This window comes from Dendrobates tinctorius, unplaced genomic scaffold, assembly GCF_039654945.1.
Source record: "Dendrobates tinctorius isolate UK_male_01 unplaced genomic scaffold, ASM3965494v1 ptg000349l, whole genome shotgun sequence".
NCBI classification, from domain to species: Eukaryota; Metazoa; Chordata; class Amphibia; order Anura; family Dendrobatidae; genus Dendrobates; species Dendrobates tinctorius.
Window position 1 is genome coordinate 427,829 of NW_027362015.1, and position 20,751 is coordinate 448,579.

General features: G+C 54.8%; 1 protein-coding gene across 1 annotated transcript in view; it reads right to left on the reverse strand.

Moving 5' to 3' along the window:
- Positions 1-15,610: 15,610 nt before the first annotated feature.
- PPP1R16A (protein phosphatase 1 regulatory subunit 16A) overlaps positions 15,611-20,751 on the reverse strand; it is a 42,061-nt gene continuing 36,920 nt past the window's right edge. Inside the window, exon 10 of the mRNA XM_073562378.1 lies at positions 15,611-18,573. Within this exon, the coding sequence (XP_073418479.1) occupies positions 18,121-18,573 (453 nt within the window). The 3' untranslated portion in view covers positions 15,611-18,120. The remainder of the gene's footprint in view (positions 18,574-20,751) is intronic.

A 20,751-nucleotide genomic window follows, 5' to 3' on the forward strand; every position in this document is an offset into this window, starting at 1 on the left:
GGCACAGAGGTCCCAGCCAATAACCCGCATATCAAAATATGGAAATGGTTGCACTCAATTGCATTAAGGCATATCAAATATGACATGTGAATAGCTATTCACATTTCATATATTTCATATTTGATATGCCTTAATGCAATTGAGTGCAACCATTTCCTTATTTTGATATGCAAGTTGTTTTTTGGTATGCACCTGTTCAGACTAGGATGTGCCGTCAGTTTTTTCTGCCAGCCAATAACCCGTCCATCCAGCAGCACACGGTGCTTTCTGGTCTGGTGTGCACTCGCTACACGCCCCGGATGCTGAGCTGACAAGATCGCCCTAGACAGCTTAGACATGTGAGTGCAAGAAATGGCGGCAACCATGCACTAGTTATATCTAACCTGGCGGCCGCAGCGGAAGTCTTCCTCTCTGCGCTTTTACTGCCATCATTAGAATGGCAGGATTGTCGCTACCCACGCCCTAGTCCTGCCTCAGGTGCCCTGGAGCGTGCACGCTGCCCTGCCTCAGGCGCCCTGGAGCGTGCACGCTGCTCTGCCTCAGGCGCCCTGGAGCGTGCACGCTGCCCTGCCTCAGGTGCCCTGTAGCATGCACGCTGCCCTGCCTCAGGCGCCCTGTAGCGTGCACGCTGCCCTGCCTCAGGCGCCCTGGAGCGTGCACGCTGCCCTGCCTCAGGCGCCCTGTAGCCTGCACGCTGCCCTGCCTCAGGCGCCCTGGAGCCTGCACGCTGCCCTGCCTCAGGCGCCCTGGAGCCTGCACGCTGCCCTGCCTCAGGCGCCCTGGAGCCTGCACGCTGCCCTGCCTCAGGCGCCCTGGAGCCTGCACGCTGCCCTGCCTCAGGCGCCCTGGAGCATGCACGCTGCCCTGCCTCAGGCACCCTGGAGCATGCACGCTGCCCTGCCTCAGGCACCCTGGAGCATGCACGCTGCCCTGCCTCAGGCGCCCTGTAGCATGCACGCTGCCCTGCCTCAGGCGCCCTGTAGCATGCACGCTGCCCTGCCTCAGGCGCCCTGAAGTGTGCACGCTGCCCAGCCTCAGGCGCCCTGTAGCATGCACACTGCTCTGCCTCAGGCGCCCTGTAGCATGCACGCTGCCTTGCCTCAGGCGCCCTGGAGCGTGCACGCTGCCCAGCCTCAGGCGCCCTGGAGAATGCACGCTGCCCTGCCTCAGGCGCCCTGTAGCATGCACGCTGCCCTGCTTCAGCCGCCATGGAGCATGCACGCTGCCCTGCCTCAGGCGCCCTGGAGCGTGCACGCTGCCCTGCCTCAGGCGCCCTGTAGCATGCACACTGCCCTGCCTCAGGCGCCCTGGAGAATGCACGCTGCCCTGCCTCAGGCGCCCTGGAGTGTGCACGCTGCCCTGCCTCAGGCGCCCTGTAGCATGCACGCTGCCCTGCTTCAGCCGCCATGGAGCATGCACGCTGCCCTGCCTCAGGCGCCCTGGAGCGTGCACACTGCCCTGCCTCAGGCGCCCTGGAGAATGCACGCTGCCCTGCCTCAGGCGCCCTGGAGTGTGCACGCTGCCCTGCCAGCCACCAAGGCTAGGAAGGAGACTCCAAAGTAATGGGTGGTCCCATGTGCCAACTACCCAGGAGGAAGGGGCATCGTGAAGTGTGGGGCTGGTGTGTGCACAAAAGTAACTATCAAATCTGTAGTGTTGCTACATATATATTATCTATATTTTTGCCCTCGTACACTCCTGTGTGCGCAGTGAATGTGGATCCCTAGTGATGTGTCCTCGTGTGGCGCCACTCACCATGCCATCCGTAAGACTTTGTAGCCATTTTCCTTTTTTTTGTCCATCTTAAAGATTGTATTAAATGGTAGCATTTATAAGTCTGCGTTTTTTCCGTGAGAGTTTTGAGTGGAAACTCTACAAAATTCTTGTCAGAAACTCTGGACGGTCTTACAATTTATTTTTGTGGGTAACTCCACTTTCCTGTTTCTAACAATTTCTGATTATTTTTTCTTTTTCTCCTGTTGAGGTTTTGAAAAGCTCCTGAGGGCGAAAAGGTCACTTGAATGAGGCTACTTTCACACGTCAGTTTCTTGCCGTGAGCCGCAAACCGGCAGAGTGTGAAAAAACGTATCCGGTTTCATTGTGTAAAAACCTGACGCAACCGGATTCGTTTTTAGGACGGATACGGCGCACCATAAATTTAAAGGCGCAGCGACCCGACTGGAGAGGAGAGCGACCCGGTGAGATTCGAGGGGAGGAGAGGGACCCGGTGAGACTGGAGGAGAGGAGAGGGACCCGGTGAGACTGGAGGAGAGGAGAGCGACCCGGTGAGACTGGAGGAGAGGAGAGCGACCCGGTGAGACTGGAGGAGAGGAGAGCGACCCGGTGAGACTGGAGGAGAGGAGAGCGACCCGGTGAGACTGGAGGAGAGGAGAGCGACCCGGTGAGACTGGAGGAGAGGAGAGCGACCCGGTGAGACTGGAGGAGAGGAGAGGGACCCGGTGAGACTGGAGGAGAGGAGAGGGACCCGGTGAGACTGGAGGAGAGGAGAGGGACCCGGTGAGACTGGAGGAGAGAGAGCGACCCGGTGAGACTGGAGGAGAGGAGAGCGACCCGGTGAGACTGGAGGGGAGGAGAGCGACCCGGTGAGACTGGAGGAGAGGGACCCGGTGAGACTGGAGGAGAGAGAGCGACCCGGTGAGACTGGAGGGGAGGAGAGGGACCCGGTGAGACTGGAGGAGAGGAGAGGGACCCGGTGAGACTGGAGGAGAGAGAGCGACCCGGTGAGACTGGAGGAGAGAGAGCGACCCGGTGAGACTGGAGGAGAGAGAGCGACCCGGTGAGACTGGAGGAGAGGAGAGCGACCCGGTGAGACTGGAGGAGAGGAGAGCGACCCGGTGAGACTGGAGGAGAGGGACCCGGTGAGACTGGAGGAGAGAGAGCGACCCGGTGAGACTGGAGGAGAGGAGAGGGACCCGGTGAGACTGGAGGAGAGGAGAGGGACCCGGTGAGACTGGAGGAGAGGAGAGGGACCCGGTGAGACTGGAGGAGAGGAGAGGGACCCGGTGAGACTGGAGGAGAGGAGAGCGACCCGGTGAGACTGGAGGAGAGGGACCCGGTGAGACTGGAGGAGAGAGAGCGACCCGGTGAGACTGGAGGAGAGCGACCCGGTGAGACTGGAGGGGAGGGACCCGGTGAGACTGGAGGGGAGGGACCCGGTGAGACTGGAGGAGAGAGAGCGACCCGGTGAGACTGGAGGAGAGAGAGCGACCCGGTGAGACTGGAGGGGAGGAGAGGGACCCGGTGAGACTGGAGGAGAGGAGAGCGACCCGGTGAGACTGGAGGAGAGGGACCCGGTGAGACTGGAGGAGAGAGAGCGACCCGGTGAGACTGGAGGAGAGGGACCCGGTGAGACTGGAGGAGAGGAGAGCGACCCGGTGAGACTGGAGGAGAGGAGAGCGACCCGGTGAGACTGGAGGAGAGGAGAGGGACCCGGTGAGACTGGAGGGGAGGAGAGGGACCCGGTGAGTCTGGAGGGGAGGAGAGGGACCCGGTGAGACTGGAGGGGAGGAGAGGGACCCGGTGAGACTGGAGGGGAGGAGAGGGACCCGGTGAGACTGGAGGAGAGGAGAGCGACCCGGTGAGACTGGAGGAGGGGCGAGCGACCCGGTGAGACTGGAGGAGAGGAGAGCGACCCGGTGAGACTGGAGGAGAGGAGAGCGACCCGGTGAGACTGGAGGAGAGGAGAGGGACCCGGTGAGACTGGAGAAGAGCGACCCGGCTAGACTGGAGGAGAGAGAGCGACCCGTGAGACTGGAGAGGAGAGCGACCCGGTGAGACTGGAGGAGAACGAGAGAGAGAGCGAGATTTTTTCCGCCACTTGCAGGGTTAACATTCAGGACCGAGGAAATTTACCGGGCATGCGCAGTGGAAAAAAGCGGTCCGACACAGGAACAAAAAGGTTGCATGGAACGTTTTTTCAGGACGCCGCACCGTCACTTTTTTGCCGAATCCGGCAAAAGCCGGATGTGCCGCGTGTTAATGCAGCGCACTGCGGCAACAATGTATCTCAATGGGGAAAAAGCCGGATCCGGCACCACATATTGTTGGATCCGGTTTTGCACATTTTCGCCGCAGAGCGCCGGATTAAAAAAGCCGGAAATGTGAACGTAGCCTAAAGCGGATCCCCAGGATGCCTCTTCAAACTGCTCAGTCCAATCAAAGCATAAGTCTTCAAAATAGCGGCAGGAAAAATAAGACTTCTCCAAAACAAGGTTTTCTCAAGTGCTTTTGGCTTGAAATCTTGTGAACATAACACTTGGTGACATTAAAGCACCACACCGGCAGTTTTTTTCTTCAGTGCTGGAGTGGCGCTTTCAATGTAAACCCCCTGCCCCTGTTATTATGCTCACCTTCCCTGGGCTTCACCTTTTACCGATGCCTCTGCGGTCGTTCGTCGCCATCTTGTGACGATAGTCTCTAACTTGCCAGAACTACATATAATTTTCTTAAAATTTTCACTTCATTCACCTTTTTCGTTAAAGTAAAATTTTACAACCTGAACGACCATGGCTTGCCCCCCCCCAGTTTTGATCCTGGGTACGCCCATGCTTCTGGTAACTATAATCCCCCACTGTGTCTCCTGGTAACTATAATCCCCCTGGAATCTATGATCCACCACTATGCCCCCTGTTACTACATGCCACCAGTTACTATAAACCACCACTATGTCCCCCCCACCTGTAACTATAATCCGCCACTTAGCCGCCTGGTAATTGTATTAACCCACTATGACCCTGGTATCTATGATCCACCACTATGCCCCTGTAAGCAGGTATCGGGATGCAGTAACACAGGGAATGCAGAGCAAGGGTTAACAATATGCAATTTAATTATAACAATAATAATATAATCCGCCACTTAGCCCCCTGGTAATTGTATTAACCCACTATGACCCTGGTATCTATGATCCACCACTATGCCCCTGTAAGCAGGTATCGGGATGCAGTAACACAGGGAATGCAGAGCAAGGGTTAACAATATGCAATTTAATTATAACAATAGGGAAAACTCCTCGCAGGGAGACAACAGGTGATTAACAAATGGGATTATACTATAACACAACAGTCCTGTTATTAAACTTATCATGACTCCTATGCTCCTCAGCCGCATGCAGTCCGGTGAGGGTTGTAGTACCAGCAATGGCCGGCATGGCGTCTTCAGGCGTCACCCGCCATGATCTACGAACAAACTTCTGGCGGCAATGGACGGTCTCCGGTTTTGCCCGTTGAGCCCCTAGTCCATTAGTCTGTAGAGCCAAAATGGGTAACACCATGGAAGTCTCTACCTGATGCGTGCTCTGCCGCACGCCTGTCCACACGTGGGAATGCAGCTCACGATCTGGCACCTGGTACCCATTCCTTGCTGTGAGCACCTCACACTATCTGGCGGTGCGCCCGACGGTCTGCGCGCTCCGTTGCCATGGGGCCCTCAGGTAACCTCTGCTGAGTCTCAGCTGCGCGCTCCCTCTCTGTCTGCAGAGCGTGGCGCACTCTACCCTCTGCCGGAGTGAAACTCCTGACTCTTCCCGTGCTTCCTGCTCTCTCCTCCCTCTGCTCACCACACCCCCTCTTGCCAGGTCATGGATCCTGTCTGGTTCTCCATTCTTTCCCCCCGGCAACACTGGATGCAGCCCTGACAGTTCCGGACCCGGCTTCACGCAGGTACCCGCAGCCCATTCTTCTGCTTTACACGCCCGCCCTCCTTTTAACTCGTCATTCCACGGGCGAGAGCTCCTTCATCAAACATTTACATTCTTCCACTCATTGAATAATTTGGGGCTAATTAAATTGGTTTTGTTCATAACGAGTGGGAGGCACTCCAGCTTTCGTCCGTTCCGACCTATGTAATTCAGGTTGACTGGTAGGAGGCAAGAGAACATTTTGGTCAGATGACTCTGCCATCTCTGCTACTTCAGGCCTGGACACTTTCCTGAGACCGGTAGACAGTGAATTATTCAAGTCTGGGGTGGAGACGAGTGTCTCCTCCTCATCACCGTCCAGAACCGATGGAGTGGGCACTTCAGTGATGTCCGGCACTCCTCCGCACCGTGACAATCAGGGCCGCAACATGCTGCGATGAACTATTTGGGTAGGTGCCGCTCTTCGATCGAGTTGAACTTCATACACCAGCCCATCAGATCCGACTCGGTGCTTCACTCTATGCGGTGTCCTCTCCCACCGATGGTTCAATTTTCCCTGGGGCCTCTGGTCCCGGATCAACACCCGATCGCCTGCTCTCAGAGCTGTCTCTTGTTTGAGCGGCGTTTTCTGGTGTTGGAGTTCTCAGAACTTCGTCTGTAACAATCGGTGAAGAGTCTGTAGTCAATGTCAGTGTTCTCGAACCGAGGAAGACAACCCTGTCCGCAGGTAGTCTTCGAATGGGTCTAACTCCAGCTCAGTGATCTCTCGTCCTCTATGGCCCAACAGCAAGGTATACAGGGTGTATCCGGTTCACCTGTGCACCCGATTGTTGTATACCCACACCAGCTCAGCCACAAAATAAGGCCACCGTATTTTTCGATCTTCCTCCAATGTTTGGAGCATCTGGATCAACGTCCGATTGAATCGTTCACAAGCTCCATTCCCCTGAGGATGATAGAGCATAGTCCTTAACTTCTCAATCCGGTACAAACGATGTAACTCCCCCATCACTCGACCTTGGAAGCAAGCACCTTGATCAGAACGGATAAGTTTCGGGCAACCATACACCTGGAAGAAGTCTCGGCAAATGGCCTGCGCAGCTGATTCAGCAGTCTGGTCTCGAGTCGGAGTCACTACAGTGAACTTGGAGAAGTGGTCGGTCATCACCAATGTTCATACCCGAGATGTGCCAGGCCTATGGCTAAGTAGTCGATCATCAATAGCTCTGGGGGGCAGAAGTCACGATGGTCTGCGTTCGCTGCTCTGGAGATTTGGCTAGTTCACAGTTCCGACATCTTTGACAGGCCTCCTCTACTGCGGTTCTCAGTCAAGGGTCGTATACCAGCTTCTTTAACTACTGAAACATCTTCTCCAGACCAAAGTGAGCTCCCCTCTCATGGGCTTCCGTAGCCACCACACGGATCAATTTTTTCTGGAGCACTATTTGCCAAGTGACCCCAATTCTTGGACTAGCTGTACTCTTCTGTATAGCAATCCATCTTCCAACTGAAGCCTCTCCAATTGTCTCAGGATCTGCAGAGCCCCCGAGGACAGAGTATCTCTCGCCAGCTGGGAAGTTGCTTCAGGGCCACCCACTGTCTCAGCTGGGCAAGTTCTTCATCTGATTGCTGATGTTGCGCAATCAGTCATTCCGAGGTCGTCCCAGCACCCGTTCTCCAGACGCCTCTCCGATATGTCCATGCGTTGCCACCAATGAACTAACAAGGTCCCAGAAACCGGGAATCTCCTCTGCCTCCAATTCTTCATCTCGGTCATGTTCAGCCCACTCACGAGTCACTCGCAGGAATGCATCAGTGTGTGTTCTCAGTCCCGGCCCAATAAGCGATCTTGTAGCGATACTGTAACAACTCTGCTGGGATCACTGCATGGCCTCCCATTCCCCACTCACCAACTTGATCACTGCTCCAGGCCATGCTGTGAATTCCGCTTATTGCCAGCTCCTTGCCTCCTGTGTGTTCATGTTTTCTGACTGTGTGTATAGGGGGGCAGCGCCTGAACACTGCTTCTTATGGAGGCAGGGTGCACCTGGCTAATCTGTCCCTGACCAATTACCTAGGGCCCTGTACTATTTAGGTCTGCCCCACCCACTGAAACATTGCCTGTGCAATGTCTAAACTCAGTTAGTATCTTGCTACTGAACCTACAAAGGTCCTCTCTTGTGTATCTCCTCCTTCTCTGGAGGAATACTCCTAGTCTTGCATAGTATTCTCTGCCTGCCCACCAGGAGGAGGAATATCCTGGACCCTGTACCTTGTCTTGTGCTGTCTCCCTGTCTGTGGCTTCTTTCCTTGCTGTGTCTTTTCTTGTGTCCTGTCTGTGCTCTGCGCTCTTGCAAGCTCCGCCTATGCCGCACTCTTGCAAGCTCCGCCTACGCCGCACTCCTGCCTGTATCCTTACCTGCACCTCCTGTGTGAACAGGACCCTACCTGTTCCTCCATATTCCATTCCTTCTGGCCAGTACCCGCTCCTGCGGTGTGAACAGGTCCCTACCGGTTTCTTCGTACACCACACCTGCCTGCCCATGTCTCAAGTCGTGCCTGCCCTGTGTCTCAAGTCGTGCCAGCCTGCCATGTGTCTCATCCGTGCCAGCCTGCCCTGGATTTCCAAGCCATGCCTGCTTGCCCTGTGTCTCAGCCTGCCTGTCACTCGCACCTGACCAGGTGTCCTGTTCCCGTGTGGGATCAACAGTCACAGCCAGACACCACTCTGGAGTGGCACCTGGCAGCTGCCTGCCGCACAACCCTGACCTCACCATTGGAGGCTCCAGAGAAGACCAAGGCAGCTGTCTTAGTCACGCCCCTTCCAGGGTAGTCTGGTCTGTGGCACAGTGGGGCCACAACCCCCCGTCTCGCACCAATCAGCCAAGGTGTGAGCGTGACAGTTTGCACAGGCCATGGTCCCCGCTGAGTCCCATGTCCTTTTGCTCCCGGAGCGAGATGAACTTTTATGCCAGCATGGACAACTGAATAAATTCTTTACCGAGTCTCAAACCTGGCCCTTCACTGCTCCACCCACCATTGTGGTCTCCAATGAACTGTTTGCTCAGCTTGAGGCTGGCATTCCTAAAGTTAAACCCCCCTCAGAGCCAACAAGATATGATGGGGATCCTGAGCAGTGTTGTGTCTTCTTGGAACAGTTCTTACAATACTTCCAATGGCATGCTCCCTTCTTTGCCACTGATCAGGTAAAGATAGGACTGCTGATGACCTAACAGGAAGGAGTGACTTAACCCCCTCTGGGAAGCAGGGGATCCTATCACCTTGAGTCTTCCAACCTTCATGGTGGCCTTCTGCAAAGCCTTCCAGAAGCCTAGTACCGCACCTCCTGAGAAGTCTTCCCCCCCCAAGCTTCCAGAAACTGAGCAGACAAAGAAAACCCAAGGGTAAATCGTCTCAACCGCCTGTGACCATCCCTGACACTCCTGTTCCACAGCCTGCCAAGCCGGCCTCCCGTGTAAGATCCAAGAGGTCTAATAAAAAGCGGCTAGCAAGCTTGCAGCCCGAATCTGGTCTGGTGAAGGAACATCCTGACGGTCTCTGTCCTGTGAAGCCAATGACTATTTCTCTGCCTTCAGGGAGCTTTGGTGTGTTTAAGCCGCCAGCCATACGGAGCCAGTGTGTGGTCTCTGTCGCACAGCTCCCGAAGCCGGCGTGGGCGTTGTCTCGAGGTGGCCGAGCCCTACTTGAGATCAGTCTAGTCCTGCAAGAACAACTACAACTCCAGGTTGGAGCTTTATACATGAAAAAGTTCATCTTCCACTTGCTGACTGGTATGCCCATGGGTCATTCTGAACTAGAGATTCTAGTACCCATTTATGTCTGGAGGCCCAGCAAGGTGCTTCGCTGGAAACAACCAAGTGACAAAAGGTGTCTGGTACCCTTGCAGTCTCAGGTTTTGCCCGTTGAGCCCCTATAGTCCATTAGTCTGTAGAGCCAAAGTGGGTAACACCGTGGAAGTCTCTACCCGGTGCGTGCTCTGCCGCACGCCTGTCCACACGTTGGAATGCCACTCACGATCTGGCACCTGGTACCCAATCCTTGCTGTGAGCACCTCACACGGCTTGGTGGTGCACCTGACGCTCTGTGCGCTCCGTTCCCGCGGGGCCCTCACGTAACCAGACAGGTCTCGGCTCCGCTCTCCCTCTGTCTGCAGAGCGTGGCGCACACCTGTCTCTACCCTCTGCTGGAGTGAAACTTCTGCCTCTTCCTGCTCTCTCCTCACCACGCCCCGGGTCCTGTCTGGTTCCCCAGTCTTCCCCCCCCGGCAATGTGGGATGCAGCGTTGGCAGTTCTGGACCCGGCGACACGCAGGTACCCGCAGCCCAGGCTTCCTCCTTACACCCCATTACTATAATCCCCCACTCTGCCCTCCGGTAACTATATTCCCCTGGGTAACGATAATCTTCCCTTGTGCCCTCGCACAATAAATATAAAAATGAATTGGCCCCTCTACTCTTACAAATGATTCATTACCAGTCACTCAACTGGGTTCTCACCACCCCCACTGTGCAGCTCCATTTCTCCCAATTCATAACACGTTCCCCTCTCTCCCGCACCAGCTATTCACTGTAAACTCCCATACTCCACCATCTATTCTTTATAATCTACCCTCCTCCACCCCCCCACTCATTATAATCTCGCCCCACTCCCCATAATCTCCCCTCCGAACCCTCTACTCATTAGAATCTCCTCAGTACTGTGAGAGCAGGAGCTACATTTATCTATCCTGACTCGGTGGTGGAGATTCTACAACTCTTCTTCTTCCAGGATGGCGCGTGAGCCAGTGTGTGAGATAACGGGGGTCCCAACAGAAATCATAGGAAAGTGGGAGAACCTAGCCTAAGTGAGAGGAAACACACCTAAACTCTCCAGCTGGGTGTAGACAGAGTCCGCTTTAGCCAAGAGATGTCTGTGCGCTAATGGCCGCACAGCGGTAAGAGGAGCCACTCACACTGCCTGAACAGAGACCCTATAGAAGACGATGGGGTAATAGAGATCGGGTGCTCAGTGGATCAGCGTGGCTCTGCTATGCATCCATGTACATTTTGCTATTTAATGTGGAACAGGCACAACGTCTCAGAACGCCCCACATTATGGGGCGATGACATTACCTCCAGCTACATGTTATAAAGAGTACAGGGTGAGGGTGGGGGAGATTATAGCGAATAGAGAAGGTGGGGGGGAATTATAGCAAATACAGGGTGGGGGTAGATTATAGTGACAAGAGGGTGGGGGTAGATTATAGTGACAAGAGGGTGGGGAGAGATTATAGTGAGTAGAGGGTGGGGGAGATTATAGTGAGTAGAGGGTGGGGAGATTATAGTGAGTAGAGGGTGGGGGGAGATTATAGTGAGTAGAGGGTGGGGGGAATTATAGCAAATACAGGGTGGGGGTAGATTATAGTGACAAGAGGGTGGGGGGAGATTATAGTGAGTAGAGGGTGGGGGGAGATTATAGTGAGTAGAGGGTGGGGGGAGATTATAGTGAGTAGAGGGTGGGGAGAGATTATAGTGAATAGAGGGTGGGGAGAGATTATAGTGAATAGAGGGTGGGGGGAGATTATAGTGAATAGAGGGTGGGGGGAGATTATAGTGAGTAGAGGGTGGGGGGAGATTATAGTGAGTAGAGGGTGGGGGGAGATTATAGTGAATAGAGGGTGGGGGGAGATTATAGTGAGTAGAGGGTGGGGGGAGATTATAGTGAGTAGAGGGTGGGGGGAGATTATAGTGAGTAGAGGGTGGGGGGAGATTATAGTGAAGAGGGTGGGGGGAGATTATAGTGAAGAGTGTGGGGGGAGATTATAGTGAAGAGTGTGGGGGAGATTATAGTGAATAGAGGCTGGGGGGAGATTATAGTGACAAGAGGGTGGGGGGAGATTATAGTGACAAAAGGGTGGGGGGAGATTAGTGAATAGAGGGTAGGGGGAGATTATAGTGAGTAGAGGGTGGGGGGAGATTATAGTGAATAGAGGGTGGGGGGAGATTATAGTGAGTAGAGGGTGGGGGGAGATTATAGTGAGTAGAGGGTGGGGGGAGATTATAGTGAGTAGAGGGTGGGGGGAGATTATAGTGAGTAGAGGGTGGGGGGAGATTATAGTGAGTAGAGGGTGGGGGGAGATTATAGTGAGTAGAGGGTGGGGGGAGATTATAGTGAGTAGAGGGTGGGGGGAGATTATAGTGAGTAGAGGGTGGGGGGAGATTATAGTGAGTAGAGGGTGGGGGGAGATTATAGTGAGTAGAGGGTGGGGGGAGATTATAGTGAGTAGAGGGTGGGGGGAGATTATAGTGAATAGAGGGTGGGGGGAGATTATAGTGAATAGAGGGTGGGGGGAGATTATAGTGAATAGAGGGTGGGGGGAGATTATAGTGAGTAGAGGGTGGGGAGATTATAGTGAGTAGAGGGTGGGGGGAGATTATAGTGAAGAGGGTGGGGGGAGATTATAGTGACAAGAGGGTGGGGGGAGATTAGTGAATAGAGGGTGGAGGGAGATTAGTGAATAGAGGGTGGGGGGAGATTATAGTGAATAGAGGGTGGGGGGAGATTATAGTGAATAGAGGGTGGGGGGAGATTATAGTGAGTAGAGGGTGGGGGGAGATTATAGTGAGTAGAGGGTGGGGGGAGATTATAGTGAATAGAGGGTGGGGGGAGATTATAGTGAATAGAGGGTGGGGGGAGATTATAGTGAAGAGGGTGGGGGGAGATTATAGTGAAGAGTGTGGGGGGAGATTATAGTGAAGAGTGTGGGGGAGATTATAGTGAATAGAGGCTGGGGGGAGATTATAGTGACAAGAGGGTGGGGGGAGATTATAGTGACAAAAGGGTGGGGGGAGATTAGTGAATAGAGGGTGGGGGGAGATTATAGTGAGTAGAGGGTGGGGGGAGATTATAGTGAATAGAGGGTGGGGGGAGATTATAGTGAGTAGAGGGTGGGGGGAGATTATAGTGAGTAGAGGGTGGGGGGAGATTATAGTGAATAGAGGGTGGGGGGAGATTATAGTGACAAGAGGGTGGTGGGAGATTATAGTGAATAGAGGGTGGGGGGAGATTAGTGAATAGAGGGTGGGGGGAGATTATAGTGAGTAGAGGGTGGGGAGATTATAGTGAGTAGAGGGTGGGGGGAGATTATAGTGAAGAGGGTGGGGGGAGATTATAGTGAAGAGGGTGGGGGGAGATTATAGTGAAGAGGGTGGGGGGAGATTATAGTGAAGAGGGTGGGGGGAGATTATAGTGACAAGAGGGTGAGGGGAGATTATAGTGAAGAGGGTGGGGAGAGATTATAGTGAATAGAGGGTGGGGGGAGATTATAGTGAATAGAGGGTGGGGGGAGATTATAGTGAATAGAGGGTGGGGGGAGATTATAGTGAGTAGAGGGTGGGGGGAGATTATAGTGAGTAGAGGGTGGGGGGAGATTATAGTGAGTAGAGGGTGGGGGGAGATTATAGTGAGTAGAGGGTGGGGGGAGATTATAGTGAGTAGAGGGTGGGGGGAGATTATAGTGAGTAGAGGGTGGGGGGAGATTATAGTGAATAGAGGGTGGGGGGAGATTATAGTGAATAGAGGGTGGGGGGAGATTATAGTGAAGAGGGTGGGGGGAGATTATAGTGAATAGAGGGTGGGGAGAGATTATAGTGAATAGAGGGTGGGGGGAGATTATAGTGAGTAGAGGGTGGGGGGAGATTATAGTGAGTAGAGGGTGGGGGGAGATTATAGTGAGTAGAGGGTGGGGGGAGATTATAGTGAGTAGAGGGTGGGGGGAGATTATAGTGAGTAGAGGGTGGGGGGAGATTATAGTGAGTAGAGGGTGGGGGGAGATTATAGTGAGTAGAGGGTGGGGGGAGATTATAGTGAGTAGAGGGTGGGGGGAGATTATAGTGAGTAGAGGGTGGGGGGAGATTATAGTGAGTAGAGGGTGGGGGGAGATTATAGTGAGTAGAGGGTGGGGGGAGATTATAGTGAATAGAGGGTGGGGGGAGATTATAGTGAATAGAGGGTGGGGGGAGATTATAGTGAATAGAGGGTGGGGGGAGATTATAGTGAGTAGAGGGTGGGGAGATTATAGTGAGTAGAGGGTGGGGGGAGATTATAGTGAAGAGGGTGGGGGGAGATTATAGTGACAAGAGGGTGGGGGGAGATTAGTGAATAGAGGGTGGAGGGAGATTAGTGAATAGAGGGTGGGGGGAGATTATAGTGAATAGAGGGTGGGGGGAGATTATAGTGAATAGAGGGTGGGGGGAGATTATAGTGAATAGAGGGTGGGGGGAGATTATAGTGAGTAGAGGGTGGGGGGAGATTATAGTGAGTAGAGGGTGGGGGGAGATTATAGTGAGTAGAGGGTGGGGGGAGATTATAGTGAGTAGAGGGTGGGGGGAGATTATAGTGAGTAGAGGGTGGGGGGAGATTATAGTGAGTAGAGGGTGGGGGGAGATTATAGTGAGTAGAGGGTGGGGGGAGATTATAGTGAGTAGAGGGTGGGGGGAGATTATAGTGAGTAGAGGGTGGGGGGAGATTATAGTGAATAGAGGGTGGGGGGAGATTATAGTGAATAGAGGGTGGGGGGAGATTATAGTGAATAGAGGGTGGGGGGAGATTATAGTGAATAGAGGGTGGGGGGAGATTATAGTGAGTAGAGGGTGGGGAGATTATAGTGAGTAGAGGGTGGGGGGAGATTATAGTGAAGAGGGTGGGGGGAGATTATAGTGACAAGAGGGTGGGGGGAGATTAGTGAATAGAGGGTGGAGGGAGATTAGTGAATAGAGGGTGGGGGGAGATTATAGTGAATAGAGGGTGGGGGGAGATTATAGTGAATAGAGGGTGGGGGGAGATTATAGTGAATAGAGGGTGGGGGGAGATTATAGTGAGTAGAGGGTGGGGGGAGATTATAGTGAGTAGAGGGTGGGGGGAGATTATAGTGAATAGAGGGTGGGGGGAGATTATAGTGAATAGAGGGTGGGGGGAGATTATAGTGAGTAGAGGGTGGGGAGATTATAGTGAGTAGAGGGTGGGGGGAGATTATAGTGAAGAGGGTGGGGGGAGATTATAGTGACAAGAGGGTGGGGGGAGATTAGTGAATAGAGGGTGGAGGGAGATTAGTGAATAGAGGGTGGGGGGAGATTATAGTGAGTAGAGGGTGGGGGGAGATTATAGTGAATAGAGGGTGGGGGGAGATTATAGTGAGTAGAGGGTGGGGGGAGATTATAGTGAGTAGAGGGTGGGGGGAGATTATAGTGAATAGAGGGTGGGGGGAGATTATAGTGAATAGAGGGTGGGGGGAGATTATAGTGAATAGAGGGTGGGGGGAGATTATAGTGAGTAGAGGGTGGGGGGAGATTATAGTGAGTAGAGGGTGGGGGGAGATTATAGTGAATAGAGGGTGGGGGGAGATTATAGTGAATAGAGGGTGGGGGGAGATTATAGTGAGTAGAGGGTGGGGAGATTATAGTGAGTAGAGGGTGGGGGGAGATTATAGTGAAGAGGGTGGGGGGAGATTATAGTGACAAGAGGGTGGGGGGAGATTAGTGAATAGAGGGTGGAGGGAGATTAGTGAATAGAGGGTGGGGGGAGATTATAGTGAATAGAGGGTGGGGGGAGATTATAGTGAATAGAGGGTGGGGGGAGATTATAGTGAATAGAGGGTGGGGGAGATTATAGTGAGTAGATGGCGGGGGGTGGCTTTCCAGGTGCTGCACTGAAATTCTGTATTACTAGCAGCAGGTCTCCAGGAAAGCTCCCTGACAGGGATGTGCACCACCAATGGTGGGACACATATGAAGTGATAACTGCCTCATCGAGTGAAAATTCGGCCCAACCAGTGATAACTCCGCCCCTATGGCACTTTCTCACCCGATCCTCGCGGTTCTCTCTAGGGGGGAGGCACACGATGCGATGCTTGTCCGGAAAGTGAACAAAGAGTAAATATCACAAGATGGAAAGTTCTGGATAAACTTAAGATTTATATTATATGAAATCACAAGAAATGAGAAAGAAGCACTTAAAGGGCCGGTAACCCTGCAGTCCGCGGCTTAGATGAGTGCTGGAGCATAATAAGAGCAGCGGCTGAAATCAGTCACATCTATGTGGGGGACGCGAGATAACATCGAGATCACAGGGGCAGGGAGGTTGCTACACGTCACCGTACAGCAGACACGATATGGCCGATAGCAGGGAGCGGAATTTGTGATGGACTGTAGGGATTGTCAGGTTGTGTGCGCTGTGGCAGTGCCAGACAACCCACAAAGTGATGGCATACAGGGGAAAGCCCCATGTGTCTAGTAATGTGCAATCCCTGTAAGATTGGGCCGAACGAGACTCTCCGCTCACATTCCCGGCCAGCAAGTACGTGAACCCAGGAGAGGGGGCAACATCATGCGGTGTGGGGAGGGGCATGGGCTGGCAAACCCAGAGGGGCACGAGCCTTCGACCCCCAGAAAAAGGACATGGGCCTACAACCTCCAGAAGCAGGACATGGTCCGGCAACTCCTAGAGAATGGGCACAGTCGTCGACCCCCAAAAGCGGAGCGTGGTCCAGTGACACCCAGAGGATGGGTACATGTCAGGGGGGCATGGGCCAGTGAGTATGTGTTCTCAGGGCATCATTCGGTGCGAGGTATGGGCCGGCAACCCCAAGCGGAGGGTGACGGACTAGCTTGGACGGCTCCCCAACACAGAAATTATCAATACTGTACAGGATGTGACGGGTGTGAATACTTGTGCAATGCTCCTGTCTCCATGTACATGTGGGCTACGCTCACTGCTGGGGGACTGGCACTGCGGTGAGACTGCCGGGTGCTGGTGAATATATGAGGGGGCAGACATGGTGACAACGCACAGTGTGCAAGGAGACTAAAAAACGGCTGGTGACGGGAAACAATATTCCCTAGTTATGATTGTCAGCCGGATGTGAGCAGGAATGGCCGGGGGACCGCAATGTGACCATCAACCACTGTCCATGGGACAAGGCGACGCTCGCTCCGGCGCAGACGTGGCTGTACTCTTCCAAACGGACCTCGTTTTTCACATTCTGCCTTTTCAGGCGGCTGTTTCTATGGTTACTGACAATGATAAACATTCCGCAGGTTGTTACACATTAGTAACTAATCCATGAAGTTCTGGTGGTGCCTCAATATTCCCATCATGCTGGCCCCTTAATCTCCACGCTCCAGCCCCCTTCTGCTCCACACACTGGAGAGTGGAGAATAAGGGGCAGGAGGGTGGAGCGTAAGGGGCAGGAGGGTGGAGCGTAAGGGGCAGGAGGGTGGAGCGTAAGGGGCAGGAGGGTGGAGCGAAAGGGGCAGGAGGGTGGAGCGAAAGGGGCAGGAGGGTGGAGCGAAAGGGGCAGGAGGGTGGAGCGAAAGGGGCAGGAGGGTGGAGCGAAAGGGGCAGGAGCGTGGAGCGAAAGGGGCAGGAGCGTGGAGCGAAAGGGGCAGGAGCGTGGAGCGAAAGGGGCAGGAGCGTGGAGCGAAAGGGGCAGGAGCGTGGAGCGAAAGGGGCAGGAGCGTGGAGCGAAAGGGGCAAGAGCGTGGAGAATAAGGGGCAGGAGCGTGGAAAGGGGCAGGAGCGTGGAGAGAAAGGGGCAGGAGCGTGGAGAGTAAGGGGCAGGAGCGTGGAGAGTAAGGGGCAGGAGCGTGGAGAGTAAGGGGCAGGAGCGTGGAGAGAAAGGGGCAGGAGCGTGGAGAGAAAGGGGCAGGAGCGTGGAGAGAAAGGGGCAGGAGCGTGGAGAGAAAGGGGCAGGAGCGTGGAGAGAAAGGGGCAGGAGCGTGGAGAGTAAGGGGCAGGAGCGTGGAGAGTAAGGGGCAGGAGCGTGGAGAGTAAGGGGCAGGAGCGTGGAGAGAAAGGGGCAGGAGCGTGGAGCGTAAAGGGCAGGAGCGTGGAGCGTAAGGGGCAGGAGCGTGGAGAGTAAGGGGCAGCGTTGCTGGGAATATTGGGGCGTCACAGAAACTTCACGGATTGATCACTAATATGTAACAACCTGTTGACTGTTTAGAATTGTCAGTCAGTAACCATAGAAACAGGTGACTGAAGAGGGAAAATGTAGAAACTTTTGTCCAGGACTGTAATAGTGCTGGTTGCTACGGTTACAGCACCTGCGTCCCCCGCGACAGGCTGGGGTTGTAGTGTACGGATATTAGTGTCATGACCCATGGGGACTTTGTACAGTCATACAGGACAGCAGAGTCTCGCTTCTCTGCCTGCAGCACCTCAGGGGTTGGGCTATACCCCCTCAGGGGTGGGGTTATGGGGATAACAACTGAAGTTCCCCTTCCCCTAATACAATATTAAATTATATAGAAAATTTTTAGATAAAAATATATCTCTTAAAATGCAGAAAACTGTCAGGGAGACCCAGCGGGCACAGAGTCTGCATCCCGGAAACCACCATACAAAAATAAGTTCTCTGGTCAAGGACCCGCGGCCCTTTATAGCCGTATCAGTATTTTTGGTAGTCACATGACTCCGCAGCACGGTCTCTTCTCAGCCGGGGTGGTGTCCTCTGCGGGGGCGATGAGCTTCAGTAATGGAGGCTCGCCGCTGGCATTAGTGTAATAGACTGAGTCAGGGGACGTTATGTCTGAGGGATCTGGCTCCTGTGCTGGGGGCCCCGGACTGGGCAGGGGTGGCGGAGGGGCATGCTTGTGCACCTTGGCTGCCGCCCGCTGTCGCTTCAGTTCTGCCAGCGTGTGGTGGGAGCGCTCATGACTCAGGTCCGGGCAGAGCTCGGCCTGGGTGGCCAGCTGGTAAGACACGCTGCGGTCCAGGCGCTTGGAGAAGGTGTGCTTAGGGGCCGATCGCACGCTTCCGTTCCACTGTGATGCAGATGCTGGAGCCGCCCCGGCTGCACCATTCTTCTGGTCATCTTCACCCTCCTTAACCTCGACCTTCTGAGGCTGGGCCTCCACCTACCAAAATGGAGAGTAAACAGTATGACGCGGTGGACAGGCCACAAAGATGTCTGCAGGGTCAGCATCCATCCTATTATCGAACGGTGAGGTCAACAGTCATCTCATGATCGGGGGGGGGGGGGTCAGCAGTCATCTCATGATCAGAGGGGGGGTCAGTAGTCCTCTCATGATCAGAGGGGGGGGGGTCAGCACACATCTCCTGATCAGAGGGGGGGGGGGTCAGCACACATCTCCTGATCAGAGGGGGGGGGGGGGTCAGCACACATCTCCTGATCAGAGGGGGGGGGGTCAGCACACATCTCCTGATCAGAGGGGGGGGGTCAGCACACATCTCCTGATCAGAGGGGGGGGTCAGCACACATCTCCTGATCAGAGGGGGGGGGGTCAGCACACATCTCCTGATCAGAGGGGGGGGGGTCAGCACACATCTCCTGATCAGAGGGGGGGGGGGGTCAGCACACATCTCCTGATCAGAGGGGCGGGGCCAGCACACCTCCTGATCAGAGGGGCGGGGCCAGCACACCTCCTGATCAGAGGGGCGGGGCCAGCACATCTCCTGATCAGAGGGGCGGGGCCAGCACATCTCCTGATCAGAGGGGCGGGGCCAGCACATCTCCTGATCAGAGGGGCGGGGCCAGCACATCTCCTGATCAGAGGGGCGGGGCCAGCACATCTCCTGATCAGAGGGGCGGGGCCAGCACATCTCCTGATCAGAGGGGCGGGGCCAGCACATCTCCTGATCAGAGGGGCGGGGCCAGCACATCTCCTGATCAGAGGGGCGGGGCCAGCACATCTCCTGATCAGAGGGGCGGGGCCAGCACATCTCCTGATCAGAGGGGCGGGGCCAGCACATCTCCTGATCAGAGGGCCGGGGCCAGCACATCTCCTGATCAGAGGGCCGGGGCCAGCACATCTCCTGATCAGAGGGCCGGGGCCAGCACATCTCCTGATCAGAGGGCCGGGGCCAGCACATCTCCTGATCAGAGGGCCGGGGCCAGCACATCTCCTGATCAGAGGGCCGGGGCCAGCACATCTCCTGATCAGAGGGCCGGGGCCAGCACATCTCCTGATCAGAGGGCCGGGGTCAGCACATCTCCTGATCAGAGGGCCGGGGTCAGCACATCTCCTGATCAGAGGGCCGGGGTCAGCACATCTCCTGATCAGAGGGCCGGGGTCAGCACATCTCCTGATCAGAGGGCCGGGGTCAGCACATCTCCTGATCAGAGGGCCGGGGTCAGCACATCTCCTGATCAGAGGGGTCAGTCATCTCATGATCAGTGGGGGGGGGGGTCTGCAGTCATCTCATGATCAGAGGGGGGGTCAGCAGTCATCTCATGATCAGAGGGGGGGTCAGCAGTCATCTCATGATCAGAGGGGGGGTCAGCAGTCATCTCATGATCAGAGGGGGGGTCAGCAGTCATCTCATGATCAGGGCAGGGTCAGCAGTCATCTCACGATCAGTGGGGGGGTCTGCAGTCATCTCATGATCAGTGGGGGGGGTCTGCAGTCATCTCATGATCAGAGGGGGGGTCTGTAGTCATCTCATGATCAGAGGGGGGGGTCTGCAGTAATCTCATGATCAGAGGGGGGGGTCTGCAGTCATCTCATGATCAGAGGGGGGGGTCAGCAGTCATCTCATGATCAGAGGGGGGGTCAGCAGTCATCTCATGATCAGAGGGGGGGGGTCAGCAGTCATCTCATGATCAGAGGGGGGGGTCAGCAGTCATCTCATGATCAGAGGGGGGGTCAGCAGTCATCTCATGATCAGGGCAGGGTCAGCAGACATTTCATGATCAGAGGGGGGGTCAGCAGTCATCTCATGATCAGTGGAGGGGGGGGTCTGCAGTCATTTCATGATCGGGGGGGGGGGGTCAGCAGCCATCTCATGATCAGAGGGGAGGGGGTTCAGCAGTCATCTTATGATCAGAGTGGGGGTTAGCAGTCATCTCATGATCAGAGGGGGGAGGGTCAGCAGTCTTTTTACTTAGAGGGGGTCAGCAGTCTCCCCACTATCATTACAGGGCAGGGCCCGCAGTCTCCCCATTATTATTACAGGGCAGGGTCAGCAGTCTCCCTATTATCATTACAGGGCCCGCAGTCTCCCTATTATCATTACAGGTCAGGGCCCGCAGTCTCCCTATTATCATTACAGGACAGGGCCCGCAGTCTCCCCAT